This window comes from Urocampus carinirostris, chromosome 11, assembly GCF_059441175.1.
Source record: "Urocampus carinirostris isolate Australia breed hairy pipefish chromosome 11, RoL_Ucar_1.0, whole genome shotgun sequence".
Lineage (NCBI taxonomy): Eukaryota > Metazoa > Chordata > Actinopteri > Syngnathiformes > Syngnathidae > Urocampus > Urocampus carinirostris.
Window position 1 is genome coordinate 11,358,032 of NC_142359.1, and position 22,979 is coordinate 11,381,010.

Sequence of the window (22,979 nt, forward strand, 5' to 3'; positions counted from 1 at the left end):
ATATATATATATACAGATAGATAGATATATGTCGGTACAAAGTACAAATGTTTCATTTATCAGAAAAAAAAGTTGCACGAGATATTTACCAAGGTTTACAATCAAGATTTGACCTATTCTATTGGGAAATAAGTTCATGATGCAATGTTGGCTTACTGCCTTATCTTTAAGAAACAAAAAAAATATCTGATGAAAAAAGTCCTGCAGCAAAACGTATTGCAAAGCTTTTTATTATCTTTGTGTCTAGCCTCTGCCATCAACCTGGATTTCTGCACGTTTTATACATTGGCTAGTGATGTGGAACAAGCGCTTAAAACCTCAAAAGTTCCTATGAGGTTGGTTGCAAATCATACTGCTGTTCAGTCACATTGGAGAACAACAGACGAGAATTTTTCCTACCTATCGTTCAATGCGGCAGCAGTCTGTTCACACACACGGAGTCTGCGTGACCTCGTGCAATTCTGATTACGTCGGGCGGTCTGCTTCATGAGGGATTGATGCCTACTAATCTGGCTGTGAAGTTCTAATTTGACAGAATGAATGGTAATGCAGAGAGATGGCAACCTAACACAGTAGCATAAGACGCCGAATATGAACGTGTGCCTCGTCCTGTTAATTCAGAATTGGATTTGTCATTGATAACAGTGAACTTTGCTTATAGTAGAGGTAGCGCAAAATGCTAACAACTAGTCTATCAGTAATTATGGTTGACATGCGAAAAGGCAGTGAATTTTAGCTCATTATCACACTATTTTCAGTCACAGTATCATGGAGAAGTTGTCCGGAAAGATATAAACGCAAAAAAAAAAAAAAACTGAGAGGGATACAACTAAGGATCGACCGATACCGTTTTTTTCAGGGCTGATACAGTTTATTCGTATTAAGGGAGGCCCATAACAGATATTTGGAGCCGATATTCATGTGCTGTAAAAGCGTAACATTTGCGTAAGAACATTTTAACCACGCAAAAAGAAAAGAAAAATATTTGTTATAAATTCAATTAAAACTTAAGTGCTCTGAAACCTATTACAGTAAATAAATTGAATATTCAACAAAACATGACTAATCTTTCACTTTCACGTGACTTATAGGTTTGGTATTCCTCTGTTGTCTCCTAAAGCTACACAAAACAATAGGTTTGAAGTGTGTCTTATAGTGGAGACAGATTTTGGACTCAATTTAAACATTTGTTTACACGGGGAAATCCCCAAAAACCAGGGTACCATTCACAACGGTGATCTAGTTACAGCGATCAGTGAACGACTACGTACAATAAACATATACCGTATTTTCCGCACTATATGGCGCACCATGTTATAAGGCGCACCTTCAATGAATGATATATTTTAAAACTTATGCCATACATAAGACGCACCCCATTATAAGGCGCTATAAGTGCATGCTGGTTTAAGATCAGGTAATTGTGCAATTTTGTAATTGTAATCCTGTGCAGTCCTTCGAGACATTTTTGGGATTAAGGGCTATTTACGGTAAATAAATGTGACGACTTGACTACAGTAGAGAATGTAGTTACTTTATGCAACCTCTAGATGTTGCCACGCTCAAGGGAATGTCAACAAAATATTCAAAAAGGTCAAACTTTATTAACAAACAAGCTTTCCACAACTCCATTCACTCCCAAAATAAATAAACAGCCGTTTTATTATTTTCTCTGAGGTAAAGCATTTTCGTGACACATCTTTGACATCTTTGAACAACATCGACATATCATTTTATTTTTTGTCCATTTAGTCAACACGCAAAGAAAAAAACGTCTGATACTGTTATTTTAAATGAAACGTTAGTGCAATCGCAATAAAGTGACACTCGTAATGTGCAAAAACAACGAGTGCAAAGCAATAACATAATAACTGTAAAATGTAAAACGTAAACACACAAAAGAAAAACAAAGATCACTCTATAAGCTCCTCATCGACGAATCCCTCGAATTCTTCTTCTGCTGTGTTCGAATTGACCATATCTCAGTGAATGGGCCATCCAACACGTCCGGTGTTTTTGTGCCAGCGCTGTTGCCTTCATACGTATAGTTATCGTACTGACACTTCTGCTTGCCGCTCTTTGTTGAACAACCCACTGTTCAAGTGTCTCCTCTAACTCTGGCCATCTTGCTTTATTGCCACGGAAACTTTGTTGAGTTTTCCTTACTTGGCGGAGCTTATCTTCATCCTTTCTCCACTTCCGTACCATCGATTCATTTAAGTTTAACTCTCTCGCTGCCGCTCTATTGCCGTGTTGTGCTGCGTGACTGATCGCTTTGAGTTTAAACTCGGCGTTGTACGCGTGTCTCTTAACAGGAGCCATTTTCTTATACAAATGCACGTATGAAAGAGAATCTCGCTCTCTCTCTCTCTCTCGCTCTCTCTCTCTCTCAAACGTGACATTCTGAATAATTCTGCGTTTGTTTAAGGTAAATTGTGCTTTACATCTTCACCAGTCATAACCCTGGATTCAGACAAATACTGTATTTGTTGAATATGAATTAAGCAGTTTAATGGGGTAGCCATTTTGCCACTTAGTAAACAAATACAACACGAGCCCCGGCAACTACCAATCGTTTAATATTTACCAGTATGCACAGCGCGAAAAATGGAGTCGGCGGCTGTTTCTCGTAGTTGCGAGACCTTGCGAATTTAATATTGAGCCATATATAAGGCGCACTGTGTTATAAGGCGCATGGTCAGCTTTTGAAAAAAAACAAGACTTTTAGGTGCGCCTTATAGTGCGGAAAATACGGTATTACAAAAAGTCTAATATAGCACACTATAAAGATGCATAACAATAAGACTCCCATAGTCCTCAATATAAAGCCTACTAGTGAACAACTAATCGTGAACGTCAAAATTATAGCGTTTAGCTATAGAGTCACCTACAGTGTGAGGTCCGCATTAATATGTCAACAATCACTTTTTAATTTTAATCCAACCAATCGGAGCCTCTGAGACAAAACAAACACAGTCGAAATCGGCTCTGCGATGTTTTTAATAATTGGCTCCTCAGATGAGTAAACAGGCTGATACCGATATCGGTCAAATCCGATAATCCGCCCGACCGATAATCGGTCAACCTCTAGAGACAACTCGTTGGTGTATCCGATGACAAATTGGACTTTGAACGTTGTTAATTAGATACTTTGTATATATTATGTTGGTGTGTTCATAATTTATGTCGTCAATGATTTTAATCAATGCCATACATTGTCAATGTCACTTAGTTTGAGCAGAGAAAAAGTTAAATGAAATTTCATACTGATTTCTAATCAAAAACTAGGAGTGCGCGTTATACATACGATATTCTTCTTAATAAATGTAATAGTCCTCTTAATTTGTCTCTGCCTTGCCATATCGTCTTATTTAATACTCATGTATCTGTATGTATGTAATAAAGCAGTTTTTATCAATGCTCATTTTGTTCCCCATCAAATTCATAGATTATCGTGTCTTTCAATTTAAGTAGTATGTAAAAGAATGTTTGTCAATCAAGGTGACAATTCTCATCCTAAATATAACCACTCCAATCCCATTCTTGAAGTACTTGTTCCACAAATCTAGAGACAAGGCTGCGTGTCCCATTTCTTGGAAATCTAGTCAAGTGTTTCAAGTGCTAAATACCAGTATTCTGTCCCAGTATTTGCACAATGAGTTTCTTTCAGCGAGCACATTACCAGGTACAGTACAGTGAATGCCATTTCGGTAACTGTACTTAAACCTAATCACTCAAGTAGCATCTCAGCAGATATCATTCCACCGCTGTGATTCTATTTATAGGATAGACGCAAGAAAAGAAGGATCTCTTTGTCTCCTCTTTTTCTTCATGAACGCTGTGGATTTGTCTTGTCTGAATGGGGTATGGCAAGAGAAACAAAGCAGGTTAAGTTAAAGAAGGTAGGCTGACTTCAATAGAGGACTTTGTTCTCACCGTCCTGTTCTATTTTCAGATTACCGAATATACTTCTGCATAAGTATTTTACTCTGCTTTTACGCTATAAATATCCGCAGTCAATTACTGACAGAAACAATGGCTGACATGTTCATCTTTTGCAGCTGTTGGCCCCGACATTCTTCAACAATTTGCTGTTGTTCATCTAATAGCACTAGCGAGTCCAAATTCAATTTAGCCTTTCAAAAAAGGGTGACCTTATATGAATTTCATTGAGTACCCTATGAAAACATTCATGCACAAAAAATAATGAGGGTACACAATATATCCTGCCGCAATCTCTTGAATTACATATTAGCAAAAGAATATTTTATATATTCTTAAACGTCAAATACCAAACCAGGGAGAGACCAGGAGATTTTGCACTAGCATTGCTGCTTTAAGGTGCCCAGTTACAGTATTAGTACATGAAGAAACCCATTAGCAACCAGATATGAGACTAATGGAAGCTTAACCATGCACCAGAGACTTCGTTTTCTGCTATCTCCAGTTTCGATGGTTTTGAATTAAAATTGAAATGGAGAGACAAGGAGATGATTAAAAGAGAAACTATGAGATGAGCAGAGCTTAATAACAAATTTGATTGGAAAGAGCAAGGCTTAGGCGGGACCAGGGATTGGGTCGTCGAGCTTGAGCCTTGCATTTGGGTTTCACAGTACAGGCCATCTAACATCTGCCTGCCTGATGTATTCGCTGTCCTAGTTTTGACGTGTAAGACACACACACACTATCGCCTGCATCAATCATAAGCGATCTCAATCTGTTCGAGATCCTTAAACACACTTTTGATTTTAAATTATTCCAAACAATGACTAAACGCATTAATGATATATACTAACTCAACTGTACACACACAAACTTGTAATAACACCACACAAATAAACGACAAGGTAATACTTTAATGACTGTGTTTTTCCACACAATCCCCGCCTACCCCTAAGAACATTTTAACTACGCGTTGAGCCATTGGAATTGGAACTAATGAAATTCTTCAAAGCACAACGGTCTGACTTCATTATTTAACACGCACGCGTACAATGAAATGCAGGAAGAGCACTGAAATAGTTTGCATATAAGGAAGCATCAGCTGCTATGCCTTTCTTGTCACAGCTGGTTGCGATAGAGAGGCACAGAGGGTGATGGCTAAACACTGCGAGAGCCAGAAGAAAACTCAAGTGTAAGGACAAGTGACCCAGTCAGCTAGATCCAGGGGTTAGGATGTACTAAAACAGTGAGTCAATGAAACCGCAAATGATTATGTTGTTATTTTGGACAAGAAGAACAAGTTACTGGACAGTACATGCCGCTTCCTTAAGTCACATAGCAGGGCCATCAGCTAAGGTTCACTGACCCTCCAGTGCTTTATAATTTTACTGGTCATAGTTATATCTGGACTGTGTTTGCTCAGAAATGGAAGGTCATAAAGTGCTTGTGTTCATCCAAAGCACTTGAATCAGGTATTTTTTTCCAATACTTTTTTAGCTCAAAGCATTGGATTTTTTTTAGAATTTGGATGGTCTTTATTGACATTGATTACGAAATGGCGTATATTAAAATTGGGTTGTTTTCAGTCGCAAGACATGACGACACAAGTGGATTTGAAAAACAGAATAGGTCACTTGATATTTTTTATTTTGGATTTGGCAACCCTCGACTACATTACATAAAGAGTGAGTCACCAAGAAAACCCAAGTTTCTCTGCGAGCTGAAAGGCGTCAATTTTGTTTTTGTTTAACTACATTTTCAGGTTGTAATTTTACCCAAGTAAAAAGGTGACTTCAATTGATTTTGCAGGACTTTGAATATCACACTATTTTACCATGGCTTTTTAATGTCTAGGTGATCCAAACTATTTCAATGTGCCTTGCATTGCAGTTAGGGGATAACTACACGCTGAGACGCAACGGAAATTGAACCCGGGTCACGCCGTGAAGAGGGCTGAATCCCAATCGTTGGGACTACCAGTGGCATAGGTGACAGACTAAGGCAGAAGATTTTATCTAGTCAAGTCCTGTTTATTTGTATAGACCTCAACCAGAATTAGTCTAAATGGGCTCCCAGACCACCACAGACTATTACAGACCCAAGACCATTATTACACCATCCCCTGATCTAACACCTACATGAGGGCAAAGAAAAAAATCAAAACCTCAGCATTCTTTTATTGAGTCATTCATTATGAATCTATTTTTAGTCACGTTAGAGACAAATGTTAATTTTTTTATGCATTTCACATGTTACAATGACAATAAGGCAATAATAGGACTAGGCACTCTCACAGCCACGACTTGGGTTCCATTCCTGATGCATCGGACTGCATAGTTCGAACAGGGAAAAAGTAAAAACAAAATGTTATTCCAATTTTCAATAAAAAATTAGGTGTGCGCGTTATACACGAGTACGGTACTAGTGACCACATGCTCAATCAGATGGAGCTGCAAAGTCTAAAATCCTAATTAGGAAATATTTCACCAAGTCACAGGATATAGAATTGCAAATTTGTACCATGAATTCAAATTTAAAAAAATAAACAGTATGTAATACATAGCCAGGACTAAAATGCCTTTGGCTAAATCAGGTGTATCAGTGTATATTTAGTGTATGTGACTTTTGACATAGTGTCAATCAATCAAGACTAGCTGCCGCTTACTGTTTAGTCAGGGAAATCTGAACCTCCTGTCCGACCACCTCGCCTCGGTCTGACCGCCACTTAGGAGCCTGCTCCCATTTATCTTTCACCAAAATGTACGACGCCAGTTTAATGCCCCTACATGCTCTGTAGTTCATATCTCCAGACGTTGGAGATTATACATTGCAGACAGGCCGGCTGCTTTTTTTTCAAATCATGAATTTTAGGAGGTATTTTTGAAAGAGTTAAAAGTATTAAACATGATACACATTCGGGCTTGTGTGCTCGCAACAGAGAATTCATTGTGTGAGAATGGGGGACATGACATTACTAAATCTCCAAATCTGTCACGAATAGGGAATTCTGGAAGTGATTAATTGTCACACAAATAATCACAATTCTTGAAAATATAGTCAGAAAAAAATCCCTCTGCATTATATGCTACTATGATAGTATCACCTTAATATTACATATGCTGTACACCTTGATTCGAGAAATGTACTTTTAACACACACACTTAAATTGAATACAGCAGCAGAACAGATAAGTGTCTCTTTGTTTCTGTTCAAGTTAAGATTGGTGAACACTAAAAGGAGTTATGTAACTAAGTCAACATACAGTTTCTCTTAGAAACTAAAAAACAACAATTGCACAGCTTAAGCTCTGTTAACATGGCATCAATTTGAATATGAACTTGTAAGCAGTTTTGCCTGCTAGGTCGTATAGCTCATCAAAGTTGTACAGCATGACTCTGAACGTTGGTTTGTCAACTGTACTGAACGGCAGCATATCAGTAGCAATGTAACGTGTATTATTATCTGTTGGTGAGTGCCATTTTACACTGTCTTGTTTGTCAAGTCATGTTTATTTGTAACGCCGTTAATCACAAGGAGTCTTAAAGGGCTGCACAGATTATTGCAAACTACAGACTATTGTTACACCATCCCCTGATCTAAAACCTACATAAGAGCGAGGAAAAACTCAAAAACCTCAACATGAGGAAAATCAAGAAACCTTGAGAAGGGACCGCACATGAGGTAATCTCCCTTGCAGGATGACCAGATTGCAATGGATGTTACAATAACAAGTAATATACAGATATTGTCAAAATAAAATATAGGTCATTCATATGGTATAGTCAAGTCAAGTCATGCTTATTTGTATGGCCCTTAATCACAAAGAGTCTCAAAGAGCTGGACAGATCAAAGACTATTGCAAACTACAGACTATTATGACACCATCCCCTCATCTAAAACCTACATGAGGGCAAATAGTACACATAGTATCAACATAAAATATAGATTATTCATATGCTATGGAGTAGAAGTGTGTTTTAAGCTTGGATTTAAACATTTCCACTGAGGTTGCAGATCGAATCTCAGGGGGAAGAGCATTCCACAGCACCGGGATTGGAATGGATAACACTCTCGAACCTGCGGATGTCTTCTTGGCTCTTGGATAAACGTGGAGTTTACACGTACTAGTTATCCCAAGCGACAGTTTGTAACCCCTGGATTGTTTGCCATTCTTCCGTAGCCGACTAGCTTGGCGAATTGTACTGAATTCCAAATGCTGCTCGATATTAGCTACGATAACTCCTTTCACTGGCACCTTCTTGAAACAAAGTTTCTGGACCCCTTTTTGGGCATTTTGGGGCTTACGGCTGTCGGTCGTTATAAACCCAAAATGTGTCCGAAATACAAAAGTGGTGGTTCTGAAACTAGAAGTTGCAGCCCATGATGACAACATAACAAGAGTGCCAATGTTGTCCACTTCCGCGTGTGCGTCGCTACGCATTGATGTAATTACATCGACATTTAAGTTAAGAGTGGTCAGAAAGGCGGGTGGAAAGAAAAAAGACAGGTTTGCAAATGTGAAAAATACTCTTGAATTTGAAAAATATTTAGCCATTAGACTAATGTCATAGTCGCCACAGCCCTACTTAATATTGCCAAGAGCTACTTTTGGCAACTTTTCATGATCCCTATTTCGTTATGAAAAACTAAGTATTAAAATTGTGAAAGATCAAGCCGTTTTCACCTTAAATAAGTAGGTTTGAAGGAAGCCCATGGCCATCCAAACAGACTGTCCTAAACAAGATACAAACTAGAGTAGGTAACTGAATGCACGTCACTATAGACCCCTTTCCAGCCTACTTCATCACTGGATCACCACAGGATGCATGCACATTGTTGACGCAAAACAGCATGAGTTTGAATAGAGGAGAAGATTTTATGTTGAGTTGAGTTTTTTGAGTCGCAATTAACAAAAACATGCAGATTACGTGATAAGGAACCATCTATTGTGGAAGTAATGTGGCTAACCACTGCGAACTAGAGTATTGACAAGTAGCATGCGTGTAAAAAAAGATTAAAAATGCAATTGACATTTAAGTGTACAAGCAATTTTTGCGTAGACAGATGGGAGACATATGTGGTTTGTCAAGAATTAAGATTTTTTTTTTTTACATATAAAAAAGGTTTACGTTGCAGCTGTGATTGAGTGATCGTTATTGTAGGGACTGAGAAACTGAATGTATTCTCTTGCGCCCGAAGTGGGGCAGGAATAGCAGTATGTGTGTGTGTTTGACGTGTCTACGGAGTGGGGGCTAATCTGCCTTGTGGTGCTGTTGAGGTAGGTTTCAAGGTCCTGAGTTCCAAAGAAGCTAAGGGTGAAAAGGTCACACACATATGCAGATTTCAAACAGACACATACACAATGCCAAGTACACACATGAAAGACATATGCACACACAAAAACACTGGGTTCCCAGTCATTTGGTCTCTCTCCCCCATGCACCTCTTTGTTAACACTTCCTTCTCACCACTCTCTCCTAAATTTCCTTGGTCCAAACAACCTTTTATTTTACCCAGGACTTTCCTCAGGAGCACTAACCACCAAACGGTGGACATGCTTCATTTGTCCACCAATGTCACCATAGGGTCGACCACTGGTCATGGTCTCCCATCCTGCCTTATATGTGGGGACTTCCAGATTTCAGAATTTATTTTGCTTTATTTGCTCTAAAAATTCTTCTTGTTAAGTCCCGCTGGGTTTCAAGTCAAGTCATGCTTATTTGTATAGCCCTTATGTTCTCTAATTGATTAATGGTAGTCAGCTAATACTGCTTTAGGAGTGACGCCTATTTTCTGCAACATCTCATGGACATATTTAAAACTGGTTCATTTTACTCTTGCGCTCCCCTTGGCAGTATCTCACGGGCCACATTTGGCCCGCAGGCCCAGAGTTTCACACATGTGCCTCATTTGAAGAAAATTAAATACACTTTTGTGCGCCTTATAGCCAGGAAAATATTATTAATAAATCAATACATAATGTTTTAGACCATAATATAAAACATGATTCAACAAAAAGTTTGGGAAGACAAAAGCTTGCTGATATCTTACAATCCTTGTCCACATGTCTAAGTCCCACACATCTCCAGTTGCCCTGTCATACTCCAAGTGAACATGAGTGTCTACATGTATGTAACTTTACTCTAGCAACATGCAAGCAGTTGCTCTGCCATCGTGTACACACACATTGAGGATTGTAGCGAGAATTTATAGGAACCAACTTGCCTCTGCAGGCATCACCACAGGGCTTCTCACAGTTACATAACACGCTCCATAGATCAAGTTTAAATGTGGTGTTTCACTCCGCTAATCCAGGATAGGCTCAATAGAATGAAGCATCTCTAGTTTTAAGTCGAGCTGATAACCACCTGCCTGCTATGGCAGAAAGTGACAAAGACGGCATGCGACAAGAGCCAAATGTTTGTTGTAAACAAAGCGACGTTTCCAAGGCGCAACAGGCAAGGGTGAGCCTAGCTGTGAGCAGTGAGCAGCATCTTGTGACACGAGGAATGAGGGCAGGGGGGAATACTGGAAAAAAACAGCTTTAGGCAAGAATCTAGTTCACATCCATAGAAAAAAATAAACTCACCTGATCTGGTGTGATTGAACTCTTGGCACCAATACAACCGCACTGTTTCGAGATTTGTCTTTTGTTTGCACCATGATTTACTTTTAAAGTAAACAGCTCAAAAAGAGGCAATTATAACTTTTCATGCCATCACCTGACATGCGCGAAGCACCCAATAAGAATGCTATACGGTCAACAGAACCCGATAGAAATGAGATCTAGGGCTGTGCACACCCTAACTCCAATAGTTGGCTCCTCATTGCGATTTCTGTCACATTGCCCCCCATTAACATGATTTTGTTTTAGCTTATTTTCACACAAGCCAATTGTTTTTTTGGCAACACTATCCCAAAATATACTTCCATACATTTTCATTCAGTTCAGCATAATTTGTCCGGCTGTGACACTCCAAATACATCAGATGTTTAAATGGCTGCTCAAAATTAAGTTATCTTCTTGCAGCCAAAGTACATCAAAGAAGCAAGAACTTTGCCAAAGTTTCCCTTAGACACTGCTCAACAGCATTGCATCAGAGTACAATAATGCAATAGCATCCTGTGGTGGCTGATGTGCCACCCTGTCCTGTTACACAAAGCTCATTTACCATTCAACAACCCCGACATTCAGTTCAGAGGCTTGAATCATATGCCATCAACAGCCTTGGTGTTTTCGTGACTCATAATTGAGAATTAAACACAGAGGATTTAAATATTTTTTTCAGGCTTCTGGATTCTAGAGTTAAACACCCATTGATATCAGCTACTTTAAATGTTTTGATTATATATTAACGGAAATATTAACACAAGTAAATAGTTCATTTCCTTGCATAGTCTGCACAATAATTTTGTGGTCCGTTTTGCTATGACTTTCAGACTTATTTGTTCAAAAACAGTCATATGTCTCTAATGTAATACACAACTAACAGGTTGGAAAACACTGTTACATGTTACGTTGTTGCATTATAAAACAACATTGTACTACATTGTTGAAAAACAATGTTCATGCAAGAGCATGGTGGCCATACCTGCAACTCGCACCATGCCACTTCCACAGTAGTCTCCGTATCGAGCCCTTTGTATACAGTCTTGAAAGAGCCTCTCCCGATTTCGATGTCAAACTTCAGGAAGCGTCCGTCCGGTGATGTCCCGACTGCTTTTGTCTCTGCCTCCTCGATATCTTCCTGCACTCGCTTCTCGGCTTCCCGCTGTTCAGCGCGTGCTTTTGCTAGCTCCGTTTCCCTTTCTTTGTCCTCAGAAGGACTGCTCACACTGCCTGTGAGCCATTTTCCATCCTTTGCAATTTCTTGCATTACATCCTCATTTTTGACTGATTCATTGTTGACATCCGATGTTGTTAAGCTTCGCTCCTTTACCTGTTCTGTACTATGTAAAGCACTGCTTTTAGGGATAGAATGTTCTAACTTGTCACAGGCTACATTTTGGATTGGCTCTTCAGATCCTACACACAGCCCTAGAGCACATTGAGGAATGGCGCTTTCTATCGACTGCACAATGAGAACCTCCTGAGACGCTCTCTCTGAGGGTCCAGGTTTTGGTGGCTCCCCATAATCCAATGGTGACATAAGGATGGCTGCCCCCTTGCTGGGCAGTTCCAAAGCAGTTGCGTTGGAGTCGCAAATGACACTCCTGCGAAAGAAGCGGTGCTCTGCGGTTTTGGAGTCTCGTTCCATCGTGTGCCGCCGCTGCCGCCTCTGGATTTCCGGTTGCCTATCTATGTGGCCCTCAAGCTTCTCGACCACATTTGTGTCTGAACTGGCAGAGCCGTTAACATTCTTGCGGGGGTTCTGAAGTGAGGGCGATGGCGGGGCCGGCGCAATAAATGTCACAGCTCTGCCGCTGTTCTTGCTTTCCGACATTCTTCCACTGGGTTGTAAACCACCGAGGAGAAACGTTACCCTTCTTTTTGACTCAACCTCAAATAGGATTATCAATTAAGCAGAAACTGTAATGATCCTCCAGATGACATTCTGTATTGTACGATAGTTTGAGGAGAAAACCTAGTCACTACGTCCTTAATGAGGCTTGAGGAAAACCCCATAAGCTGACGGGGGGCTTTTCTTTAAAGACCAGGAAGGGAGAGGTCAACAGGCGATCGAAGGGTGAATGGTTCGAGCACTGCAAAGCGGTGACACCTGTTAGATCAACACCAAAATCCATCCTGCTACCAACATCCAGTACAGATCCAGAAAGACATCAAATTATGTTCTCATGGCCTCCGGCAGTTTGATAAGAGAAAAATATGTTGGGAATCCAAGACCCGCGTTGAGGTTCAGAGGGCTTGACCTTGGTAGACCTCTGAGTGCAGTTGCTGGTTAGGAATACCTTCCCTGGCTTAACCTGGCTCTGCGTTGTCTGGAGCTGTCCTTATCACTGGAATTAGAAAAAAAATAAACATTTATATGTTGTTTGACTTAGTCTGGAACAAATGTCTGGCAATATTAAAAAAAAATCACTATCAACAAACATGTAGCCTTTTCTGTCTTCGTTGTCCGTTTGCTAAGATGTAATGATCAATAGGATGCCTGAGTTTTCTCTGGATTGAAAACCGGTATGTAAACATGGAAATGGAAGAAAATAAATACTGCTGTAGCCGGAGTAAGGTGGAACAATGAACCAGGGAGAAATGTTTGTCAAGAAGTGCCAACAATGCCTCTGGTTCTTTGATCATCTCTCAAGAGAGTGAGGAAAAACATTTGTATTTTTAGCAGTAAGAATATATTAAACTTATATGAAATAGTCTATTGAAGTGATTCATTTATCAAATTTCAACTACCACTGATCTTTAAAGGTAAACACTCGACTGATGTAATGTAAATCCGCCTTGCAATATGACTGGCTAACAATTTCCTGGTTAGGCCCATGGCAGTGGCACATTTCCATTTGACAGACTATAATTTTCCTAAAATTAGCTGATTGGTACCGCTTAATAATTTTGTAATATAATCGCGATTTGATTTAAATTGAAACATGGAACAAGGTGCTGCAGGAGACGGGGAAGAGGAGGTGATAGTCACAGCTGTTGAACTAAATCTTGAAGGACAGTAGATGAACCTCGCATAAAACCTTCGGTGAGTTTCAGCCTTTTACCCAAGTATTTCAACATGTTGTATCTGCTTGACCTTGGTTATAAAACACAACTCAACTGTAAGTATTTGTTTCTGTCATGTCATCATACGGCACAGAAGCCTGACTTGAGTGATGGCTGCCAAAATTCAGCCACTAAGGTACAGGTAAATTTTAACGTTACACTTAAAACTTATTTTACAAGAAGCCATGTTAAGCATAGTTCATGTTGAAAGTTCCATTCATATTCATAAAATTAAAAGTTAGAAACTGCCACTACACACATTTGACTCTAAAGACTAATAGATTTTGACACTCACATATTTGGTTTCTTAATTATTTTTATTTTATTCCTTACTCTTTGATGTATATATCTTGTGTTAAAAAAAAAAGATTTTTGATCTCAGTTGAATGTTTATTTTAGAGCTTTTCTTGTGGAAAATCCCATGCGGACAAACCTTACCGAGACCTTAGCTCCAGCATCCCGATATAAATTGAGTGTATTACCCCCGTATTAGGGTATTTAGAATAGTTAAGGATGGTCGCTGTAAAGCATGTAAGTTTTAAAAAAATAGTTCATAAAGGATGATCTCCTTTGAATGAAAAGAATTAAAAGTAAGGCAAGCCAGAGATTTGAGGATTATAAAAAACCCACAAACAAGTGGAATTCTCGGCATGCTTTCATTGATGCATAAACATATACGTAAACGTATGTGGGAAAACGAACTCAAACACTCCATCTGTCATGTTAATGCAGTGCCATGTTGTAGAAGTACAGGGCTTTAATTGCTTCATGCGCCCAATTTATCCCAAAGTCACCGCAGCCTGGCTAACCTCAAGGTTAGGCTTCTCAGTTAGCAGCTTAGGGGAGAGTTCAGTCAAGAGTGACAAGGATAAAATGACTGCACAGTTACCCAACGCATGTGTGGAAACATAAAGTATGTTTATCAGTAAAGTAAATTTGCAGAGTACTATGAATGGCAGAGGTACACATCATTCATCATTCACCAGACATAAAAGTCCTTTTTTTAGGAGAAGCAATGCAATGTACATGAGCATACAGGTGCATATTCTTGTGAAGCATTGAGAAATTAAAGGGGACCCTGTGTAATAGTTGACCACTAGATATCACTGCATTGTGTAGTGCAACTGATAACGAATGCTACAAAGAAAGCATATGTAAGATTAAAACCCACAAAGACTCAAAGTGACCAGAAAGCAGTTTTCTTCTCAGCCTTTAACAGGGTTTGTTTCAAACAATTTTAAAGTTGAAGGGGAAAAACAAATCCTATTTTTTCCAAATGTATGTTTGTACATATTTCTTCAAATGATTGGGAAAAGTACGCAAAATGGTTATCATTTAGTACCTATGTACCGAAAACTGAAAGATTACTGGTTGCAACGCCAAAAGACACCTTCCTGTAGCTATAATAAAAAGCAAAGATTACAATAGAGTAAATAGAAAACAAATTGTTCATAAAAAGTTTAACTTATTCATGTAGTCGACATGCAACCCTGTTTCATGCAAAGACTTTTATTTTGTCAAGTTTAATCTCAGCACTGCAACAAGTTTACTGAAAAAATTATAACGTCATTGCCTCCGGGTAGAATTAAACCAACTGCATAAACACGTGCAATTAAATTTACGATAACCCGCTCGACTCCTGGTAAATTGTGTGTCAAATAGTTATAGCATGCAGGAGACCGGTGCGCTGCAGGACATGGTGAAGTCACAGCCATGTTCCAGCCTGCTGTCCAGGTGTCAACAGCTTTGTTCATGCATGTGATAATAAGTAATGCCGAGTTATGACGAAGACGTTGTTGCACGGCTGTGTGTCCCATCTGTTCACTGCACATTTACTTCGACCAAAATGTTGTTGTTTTTTTATGTTACGCTATCTCAAACAACCCGATGCAAAGTGAAATAAGGTGGTTTTGGGAAGATGACACGCAACTGTCATGCTTTCATAACAGCTCGAGTGACAATGGCGAGAAAAAAAGTGCAGCCACTATATCTGTCACTGACAAAGTGAGAAGAATGTCAACTTGATTTTAGACTCATCACCAATGGGCTGTATTGACCAATCACAGATCAGCATTTTTTGCAGGAAATCAATTTTTTTTTTCACAGATGTTTGTCCCTTCCGAGTACTGCACAATTACTTTGACGAAAATGTTTTTACTTTATGTTGCGCCATCTCAAACGGCCCCGTGCAAAGTGAAATAATGTGGCTCTGGGAGGATGACACACAACTATCATAGGAAATGAGCCACGAGTGTGTTTTACTATTTCACAACAGCTCGTGTTTTCAAGAGAAATGATGCTGGCGAGAAGTCAATAAAAGTGCAGCCACACAGGGCTTTAAAGTCTCACAGACAAATAAAGTGTCAATAATGTGATTTTGGCTTATTTATCATGGGCTGGACTAGCTGAATTGGCCAATTACAAATCATATTTCTTTGCAGAAAAGTCAAACTGACATGATTTGTGCGGTTATTAAGACGAAAGAAAACAATTGCAGTACATGTAATGAAAAATCCTAATAAGGAGGAAATTAGCTTATCACCAGTGGGCTGTATTGGTCAAGTGCAGGGGTCGGGAACCTTTTTGACTCAAAGAGCCATAAAAGCAAAAAATATTAGTTTTATTTTGGGAAAGAGCCACACCATATATTATGAGACAAATTTACTAAATTGCTAAACCCGCGCCCCAGACCAAAGCTTAGTCTTCAGCACATTGATTTTTGATGATTTGATAAAAATTATGAAAAGACCCCGTGTCCCAAAATCAACCAACATACCACTTTAAACTTGTCTCTTTCTTGCAATTACTCAAGATCGGTTAAACTCACTTTGACCCTTTTTTTCATACATATTGGTTTCAAAACCAGATGCAAGCAGTTATTTTGTAAAAACGTCACAACATTCTGCAAACAAGGAGCCTGATGTGCTTATCTTTGGCGCAGACGGTGTAGGGCGAGAGATGGGAAGGAGCGCTTGCACTTTTTGCATAGCTCCACCCATCCCTCCCACTCACCCAATCAAATAACTTTAAATTCTCTTCTGGTGTTTTGGCGTATTTACAGTTTGTTCTGTGGATTTCATCATAAAGTATCTGAACACTGAACACAGATTATATAGTGATCTTTTATATAAAGGATTCTTTAGCATTGCACAGCCAAAATGACTTTTTTTTCGTGACTAAATTGTAGTGAAAAACGAGCCCTATATATTCTGCGAAGTACTGCTTTGCAATTCAGCTTCGGTTTGGCTTTGCGTGTATCTGAACCGAATTAATAAGTTTTGAACGAGATGGGGAAAATTTGCATGCAATCAAATTTGTCTCTGAGCCACAGGTACTCATAGAAAGAGCCATATATGGCTCGCGAGCCACAGGGTTCCCGACCCCTGGTCTAGTGTACTGCACTTCTTTTTTGACACAAAGTGGTAACTTTCTTTGCCGTCCCTGGGAACACTCAAGTAAGGTCAAACTGACATGAACTGTGCTGTTAACAGGAAGGAAGACAAAGATTACAGAGCATGTAATGAAAAAAATAATAATAAAAAGAGGAAATTCGATTGTAATTAGATTGAAAGAGTGTTCATTATTTTGATGAACTCTCAAGTTATAACATAAACATGATCAAAATGAGAAAAACAGATGAATCACAGTCTCATGAGACTAACTCATGTCATGTATTGTTTAGGAGCTGAGCAGTTGTGGGAAACAATTTAGACTTTTTAAAAAAAAATCTTGCAATGTTTTAAAACACCGAATACAATTCTCGTTTTCACCATCTCAACTTTAGATTTTGGAAGGCTGCTGTTACCTTTTACATCTCTTCTTGTGCTTGATTTATGGATCAGAAACTTGGAAGAGCCACCCTCCTCTCCTGTTGGGGGTCCGTTACAGAAACGTTCGCGACTGTGCTTTACATTTAACCCACAAATAATGAACGTAAACCCCTAGAAATACAGATATTGAGCCTATACCAATGTTGCCCCGCCATAAATCAGAACTTCTTTGTCGTCCGGGTGGGAAATAAAAGCTTAGCGGGGCGCGCAGGCGACTACACGCCGCCGGTCAGACACCTCCCACCGGGCAAAAAACGCCAATTTCGGCCGCTGATATCGAGGTGTCTCTGGTGCGTTCTTGACTGGTCTCAAATCAAATTTGCCCGCAAATACTTCCAAAATGTATCCAGTGAGAGCCGTATTAAGTGAATAAAATCCCCGAAAAGACTTGTTGAATCCCCGTGGTCCTGCTTCGCGGGGAAAGATTCTTGTTCTGAACTGCTCAACTGCGATGACTCGGCAAGGCAAGGTATCAGCTTTGTAAAGCTGTCCGACATTAACCCGGAACGGACTCCAAATGAACACGTTAGACTTGCAAAATAAAACGTATATTACGCTCTCCCGTCAACGGTTAATTATGCGTATTAAGATACATCAAATACCCACGACCGCAAGTTAAACGAAAATAGTTAAATTAACTAAACTTCTGATTCTTATAACCCTATTAATATAAGAAAGTCAAACTTTCTATTTTATTTTGTGAGATCCTAGCGGAAACACAGCGTTTTATCGGCAACTTCACACTAATTGCATTCTACACGTTTTTTGGAGTGTACAGCACTTTAGTCGCACTTTTTGGAGTTTTGTGGATGTCTTTGAAACACATCCTACGGGAATGTTATTGAAAATAGTTTCAAAATATTACACCTCATAATGTTATATTGGCTATAATCTCATCTCATTAGCTGCACCGCTTCCTCAGTAGGGTCGCGGTGGTGCTGGAGCCCAGCCCAGCAATCATCGGGCAGTGGGCAGGGGACACCCTGAACCGGTTGCCAGCCAATTGAAGGGCACACAGGGACAGACAACTCATTCACACCCAGGGACAATTTGGACCGGCCAATCCACCTGAAATGCATGTCTTTGGAATGTGGGAGGCAACCGGAGTGCCCGGAGGAAACCCACGCAAGCACGGGGAGAACATACAAACCCCGCACAGGAAGTCCGGTAGCTGGATTTGAACCCACACAGGAGGTTCCCAAGACCTTAGAACTGTGCCGCCGTGCTGCCCATTGGCTATAAGGTTTTCATGATTTTTAATTCAAAAAGCATCAAAAAGGATCATACTCATATTTTATTCATGCTGTCCAAATTATTAAAATTGGATGATTTAATACAATTTTTCACTTCACAACTGTTATCTAAGGTCAACAAAGACATGGTGCCAGAAAACATCCACCAATTATTCATTCGGAAAGAGGTAAATTATAACTTGAGGGGCTGTAGTAAATTCCAAATCCCAAGGGTGAGAACCACCAGGAAAAGTATGTGTGTGTCTGTGTGTGGAGTCAAACTTTGAAATAATTTAAAGATAAGATCAAATAATATCCAACTATTCATGTGTTAAGATTTAAATACAAAAAAATAAGGATATGAGTGAGATTGGAAATACTGCGTTTAAAACTATGGTAAAATTTGTTGTTATTGTTGCTATTATTATATCATAACTGTTATTATAAATATTATTTTTATTTATATTGTTGTTATTATCATTGGTGCTGCAGTGATGCTTGGTAACTAGTGGCATTATGGCGTTGAGGGATGTGTATTACGAAGATTAGTGTATAAAATATGTGATTATTGTAATTATTAAAATTACTGATATCTGACCTATGTAATAAGTATATCCATGAGATTTTGTTATATTAGACATAAGAGGAGAAGAGGATTTGTAAATTGTATTTAATAGGGAAGATAAAGGGTTAGGGAAAATAACCATCTGCTTCTGACTACCCCTTTTCGAACATGTTATGTCACATTATTTTGTTGTTGACCCATTGTTTTTGTCCTGTTTTTATTTTAATGTTTGAAAGAAGTTTTCATTCATTCATTCATTCGTCAAAATGAAAGACAGTTCACAGACATCATCAACGTGAAATAGAAGTAATAACAGACTGTCCGGTTGACAGCTTCCTGAAGTCAACATAATTCTTAAGCTAACGAGTATGATTGTGATTTAAGACGAGATTTAAACATCTTCACAGAGGTTGAAGGTTGAATCTCAGAGGTCAGAGCAGTCCACGGCACTGAGGCCTGAATAGAGAATGCTCTCAAACCTGCGGATTTCTTCTTGGCTCTTGGAATCACAAGTAGATCCGAGTTTTCCAAGCAAAGGCACGGAGCAGAAACATTCAGTCTAATAGATATGAGGGGGGCAGCACGGCGGCGCAGTGGTTAGCGCTTGTGCGGCACAGTTCATGTCATGGGAACCTGTCGTGGGTTCAAATCCAGCTCCGGACATCCTGTGCGGAGTTTGTATGTTCTCCCCGTGCTTGCGTGGGTTTCCTCCGGGCACTCCGGTTTCCTCCCACGTTCCAAAAACATGCATTTCAGGTGAATTGGCCGGTCTAAAGCTGTCTAGAGCTGTCTGTCCCTGTGTGCCCTGCGACTGGCTGGCAACCAGTTCAGGGTGTCCCCTGCCCACTGCCCGGAGATGGCTGGGATGGGCTCCAGCCCCCCGCAACCCTAATGAGGATAAGCGGTACGGCTAATGAGATGAGATGAGATATGAGGGGGCATGTCTATGCAAAATTTTGTATAATACCATAACAGCACTCACAAATTGTGGGCTCCAGCACCCCCGTGACTCTACTGAGATAGATAGTGCATATTACTAAAATAGGACCCAATTGCATGACATTTACCACAAGTTTTATTGAAAGAAAAAGGAAGGGCTGCATCCACGATCCGGTGTTCGCTGGATGCGGGAAGCAAGTTGCTCTCGGATTCGGACTACGATCTGAACACGGAAGTGGATCTTCCGTAGCAAGTGATGTCTGTGTCAGGGACGGAAAAACTGGTCTGTAGTGTAGACTGGGAGAGCAGAGCATGGTCGGAAATGAGTCGTAAGCCAGAACGGGAGAGTAGACGTAGTCAGGGACAAAAAGAGGTCGTAAGCCGGGAAGGGAGAGCAGACGTGGTCAAGAGCAAAACAGGTCGTTGCCGGAGACAGACGGGAGCAAAAACGGGACAGGTGGGAGTGAGGGTCGAAAAAGTCTTGCCTAGTATACACTGAGGTTCACAGACGGACTGACAACAGGGGACAGACAGGACTGGGTTCAAATACTGACAGGGAACCAATCAGAACCTGCGGCAGTTGGCGCCAAATGAGCGGGTACAGGTGAGTCACATCAGTAATCATGACAGAATCAAAATGTTTGCCCACCGCTGTTTTAGAGCATGCGAAAGTCATTATGTAATCAGGACACCAGCAAATGTTTGGAATCTAATCAAGTTTCTTTTTAAACAGCTCAAAATATTTTTTATTAAAACCTTCTTTCTTCATTTTTGTTGCAGGAAGCCGAGGGCTTCATTATCAGCAACAAAATCACATTTCGAGTGTAAAAAAAGCAACCGGAAAACAGCCACGGGCAATGAGGCTGACCTTCTGGATTCGGCTGCTTGGAGTTGTCGGTGGTCGGGAGCTGCAGAAGGTCAGGTGACGTCAGTCAATACCGTCTTTAGTCTGCACCTATTTCAAAGTGTCTTCAGCATTCCACCTCAGAACACTCACCTCTTCTGTCAACGAACAGCCCCTTCACTCTGGTTTACCTTGTCACGACGCATGATTTATATCATTCTTTTGCTTCACTCTGACATGCAGCAGGGTTTCACTGAGGGTCATATGCTTGCAGACATGAGTGATACATTTTCCATTGATGTTGATTATAAGCAGGGTTGGGTAGGGTTACTTTAACTTGATTACTTTCAATTACTTTTGGATTACTCCAATACCAAATATGCTAATAAAAGACAAAAGAAACTAAATATAAATAAAATTACTCAATTTTGTGCAGGCTTGGGGAGTAACGGAACACATGGAACGGCAAAAATGATGTTGGCAAGCTGTTTGGATTTATTTTCATTTCGTTTCTGTCGCATTTTATGTTAGTTTTGCCGGAGATCAAAGAGATCAAAGCCAGGAGAGAAAGCTTACCACGCGTTGTGAGTCATCATTTTATTCATATTTAGTTTTTTTTGTCTTTTATTAGCATATTTGGTATTGGAGTAATCAAAAAGTAATTGAAAGTAATCAAGTTAAAGTAACCCTACCCAACCCTGATTATAAGCGTATCACCGGTGATTGGCGCGTTACAGAATAATGAGATAGTTACAGTTACTAGTTACTTCATTTCAAAAGTAATTTTGTTACCTCATAGATTACTGACATCCAACGTAGCGCGTTACTCTGAAAGTAACTATCCAGTTACAGATTACCGTATACATGTATTCTTGTTTCCGCTTTAAAATAGCCACATAATAAAAGAAATAGAAGTGTTCACCAACCCGTGGAAGCAGTAAACCCTTCGTATTTCTCAAGTGAGTACTTGGCTGAGACACTCCATATACATTTTGGCTCTGGGTTTAAAACCACTTGTACATTTCCTTTTCGTTTTCTGGGTACGTTCCAAGACATTTTATTTGTTTCTCCTCCAGGCATGGTGTATTGTAAAACTAGTTTTATAAATAAAATAACCAAAATTCTACACGTTTTGGCACATTTCTGTTTTCACTTTTCGTTTGGAGTGTCAGGTGGTTTGTAGTTTGATTCCCTTAGCCCCTATTTTGTTACCGCTGTTGCATCAGGTCCCCAGCCCTGTTCTAGTTTCAGGTGTTTTGGTCTTATACATCATGTTTTGTCTGCAGCTTATTTTAAAAATTGAAAATAGAGTATATATGGTGAAGGAAATAAGTTTTTGAACACCCTCCTATTTTGCTATTTATCTCACTTAGAAATCATGGAGGGGTCTGGAATTTTTATCGTAGGAGCATGTCCACTGTGAGAGAGATAAACTAAAAAGAAAAATCCAGAAATCACAATTTTTAAACGATTTATGTGTGTGATACAACTGCAAATAACTATTTGAACACCTGAGAAAATGAATGTTAATATTTGGTACAGTAGCCTTTGTCTGCTTTTACAGAGGTCAAATGTTTCCTGTAGTCTTTCAGCAGGTTTGCACAAAATGCAGTAGGGATATTGGCCCACTCCTCCACACAGATCTTCTCAAGATCAGTCGGGTTTCTTGGCTGTCGCTGAAAAACACGGAGTTTGAGCTCCCTCCAAAGATTTTCCATTGGGTTTCACGTCTGGAGAGATGCTAGAACCTTGATATGCTTCTTACGAAGCCACTCCTTGGTTTCCCTGGCTGTGTGCTTCAGGTCGTTGTCGTGTCGGAAGACCCAGCCGTGACCCATCTTCAATGCTCTGACTGAGGGAAGGAGATTGTTCCCCAAAATCTCACAATACACGGCAAAACTTTCTCCCATTACTCCTCTGTATCATCCAAATGGTCATAAGCAGACTTAAG

The 22,979-nt window shown here is 39.8% G+C and overlaps 1 protein-coding gene across 4 annotated transcripts in view; it reads right to left on the minus strand.

Annotated features, from left to right (window-relative positions):
• The window catches only part of wnk1b (WNK lysine deficient protein kinase 1b), an 80,851-nt gene extending 62,997 nt beyond the window's left edge, over positions 1-17,854 (minus strand). For all 4 annotated transcript variants that reach the window (XM_088346608.1, XM_088346609.1, XM_088346607.1 and 1 more), the window contains exons 1-2: positions 17,424-17,854; positions 11,535-12,900 (exon numbers count right to left, since the gene is read on the minus strand). In XM_088346608.1, coding sequence (XP_088202734.1) covers positions 11,535-12,386 — 852 coding nt within the window. In that variant the 5' untranslated portion in view covers positions 12,387-12,900; positions 17,424-17,854. The remainder of the gene's footprint in view (positions 1-11,534; positions 12,901-17,423) is intronic.
• Between the last annotated feature and the right edge of the window lie 5,125 nt (positions 17,855-22,979).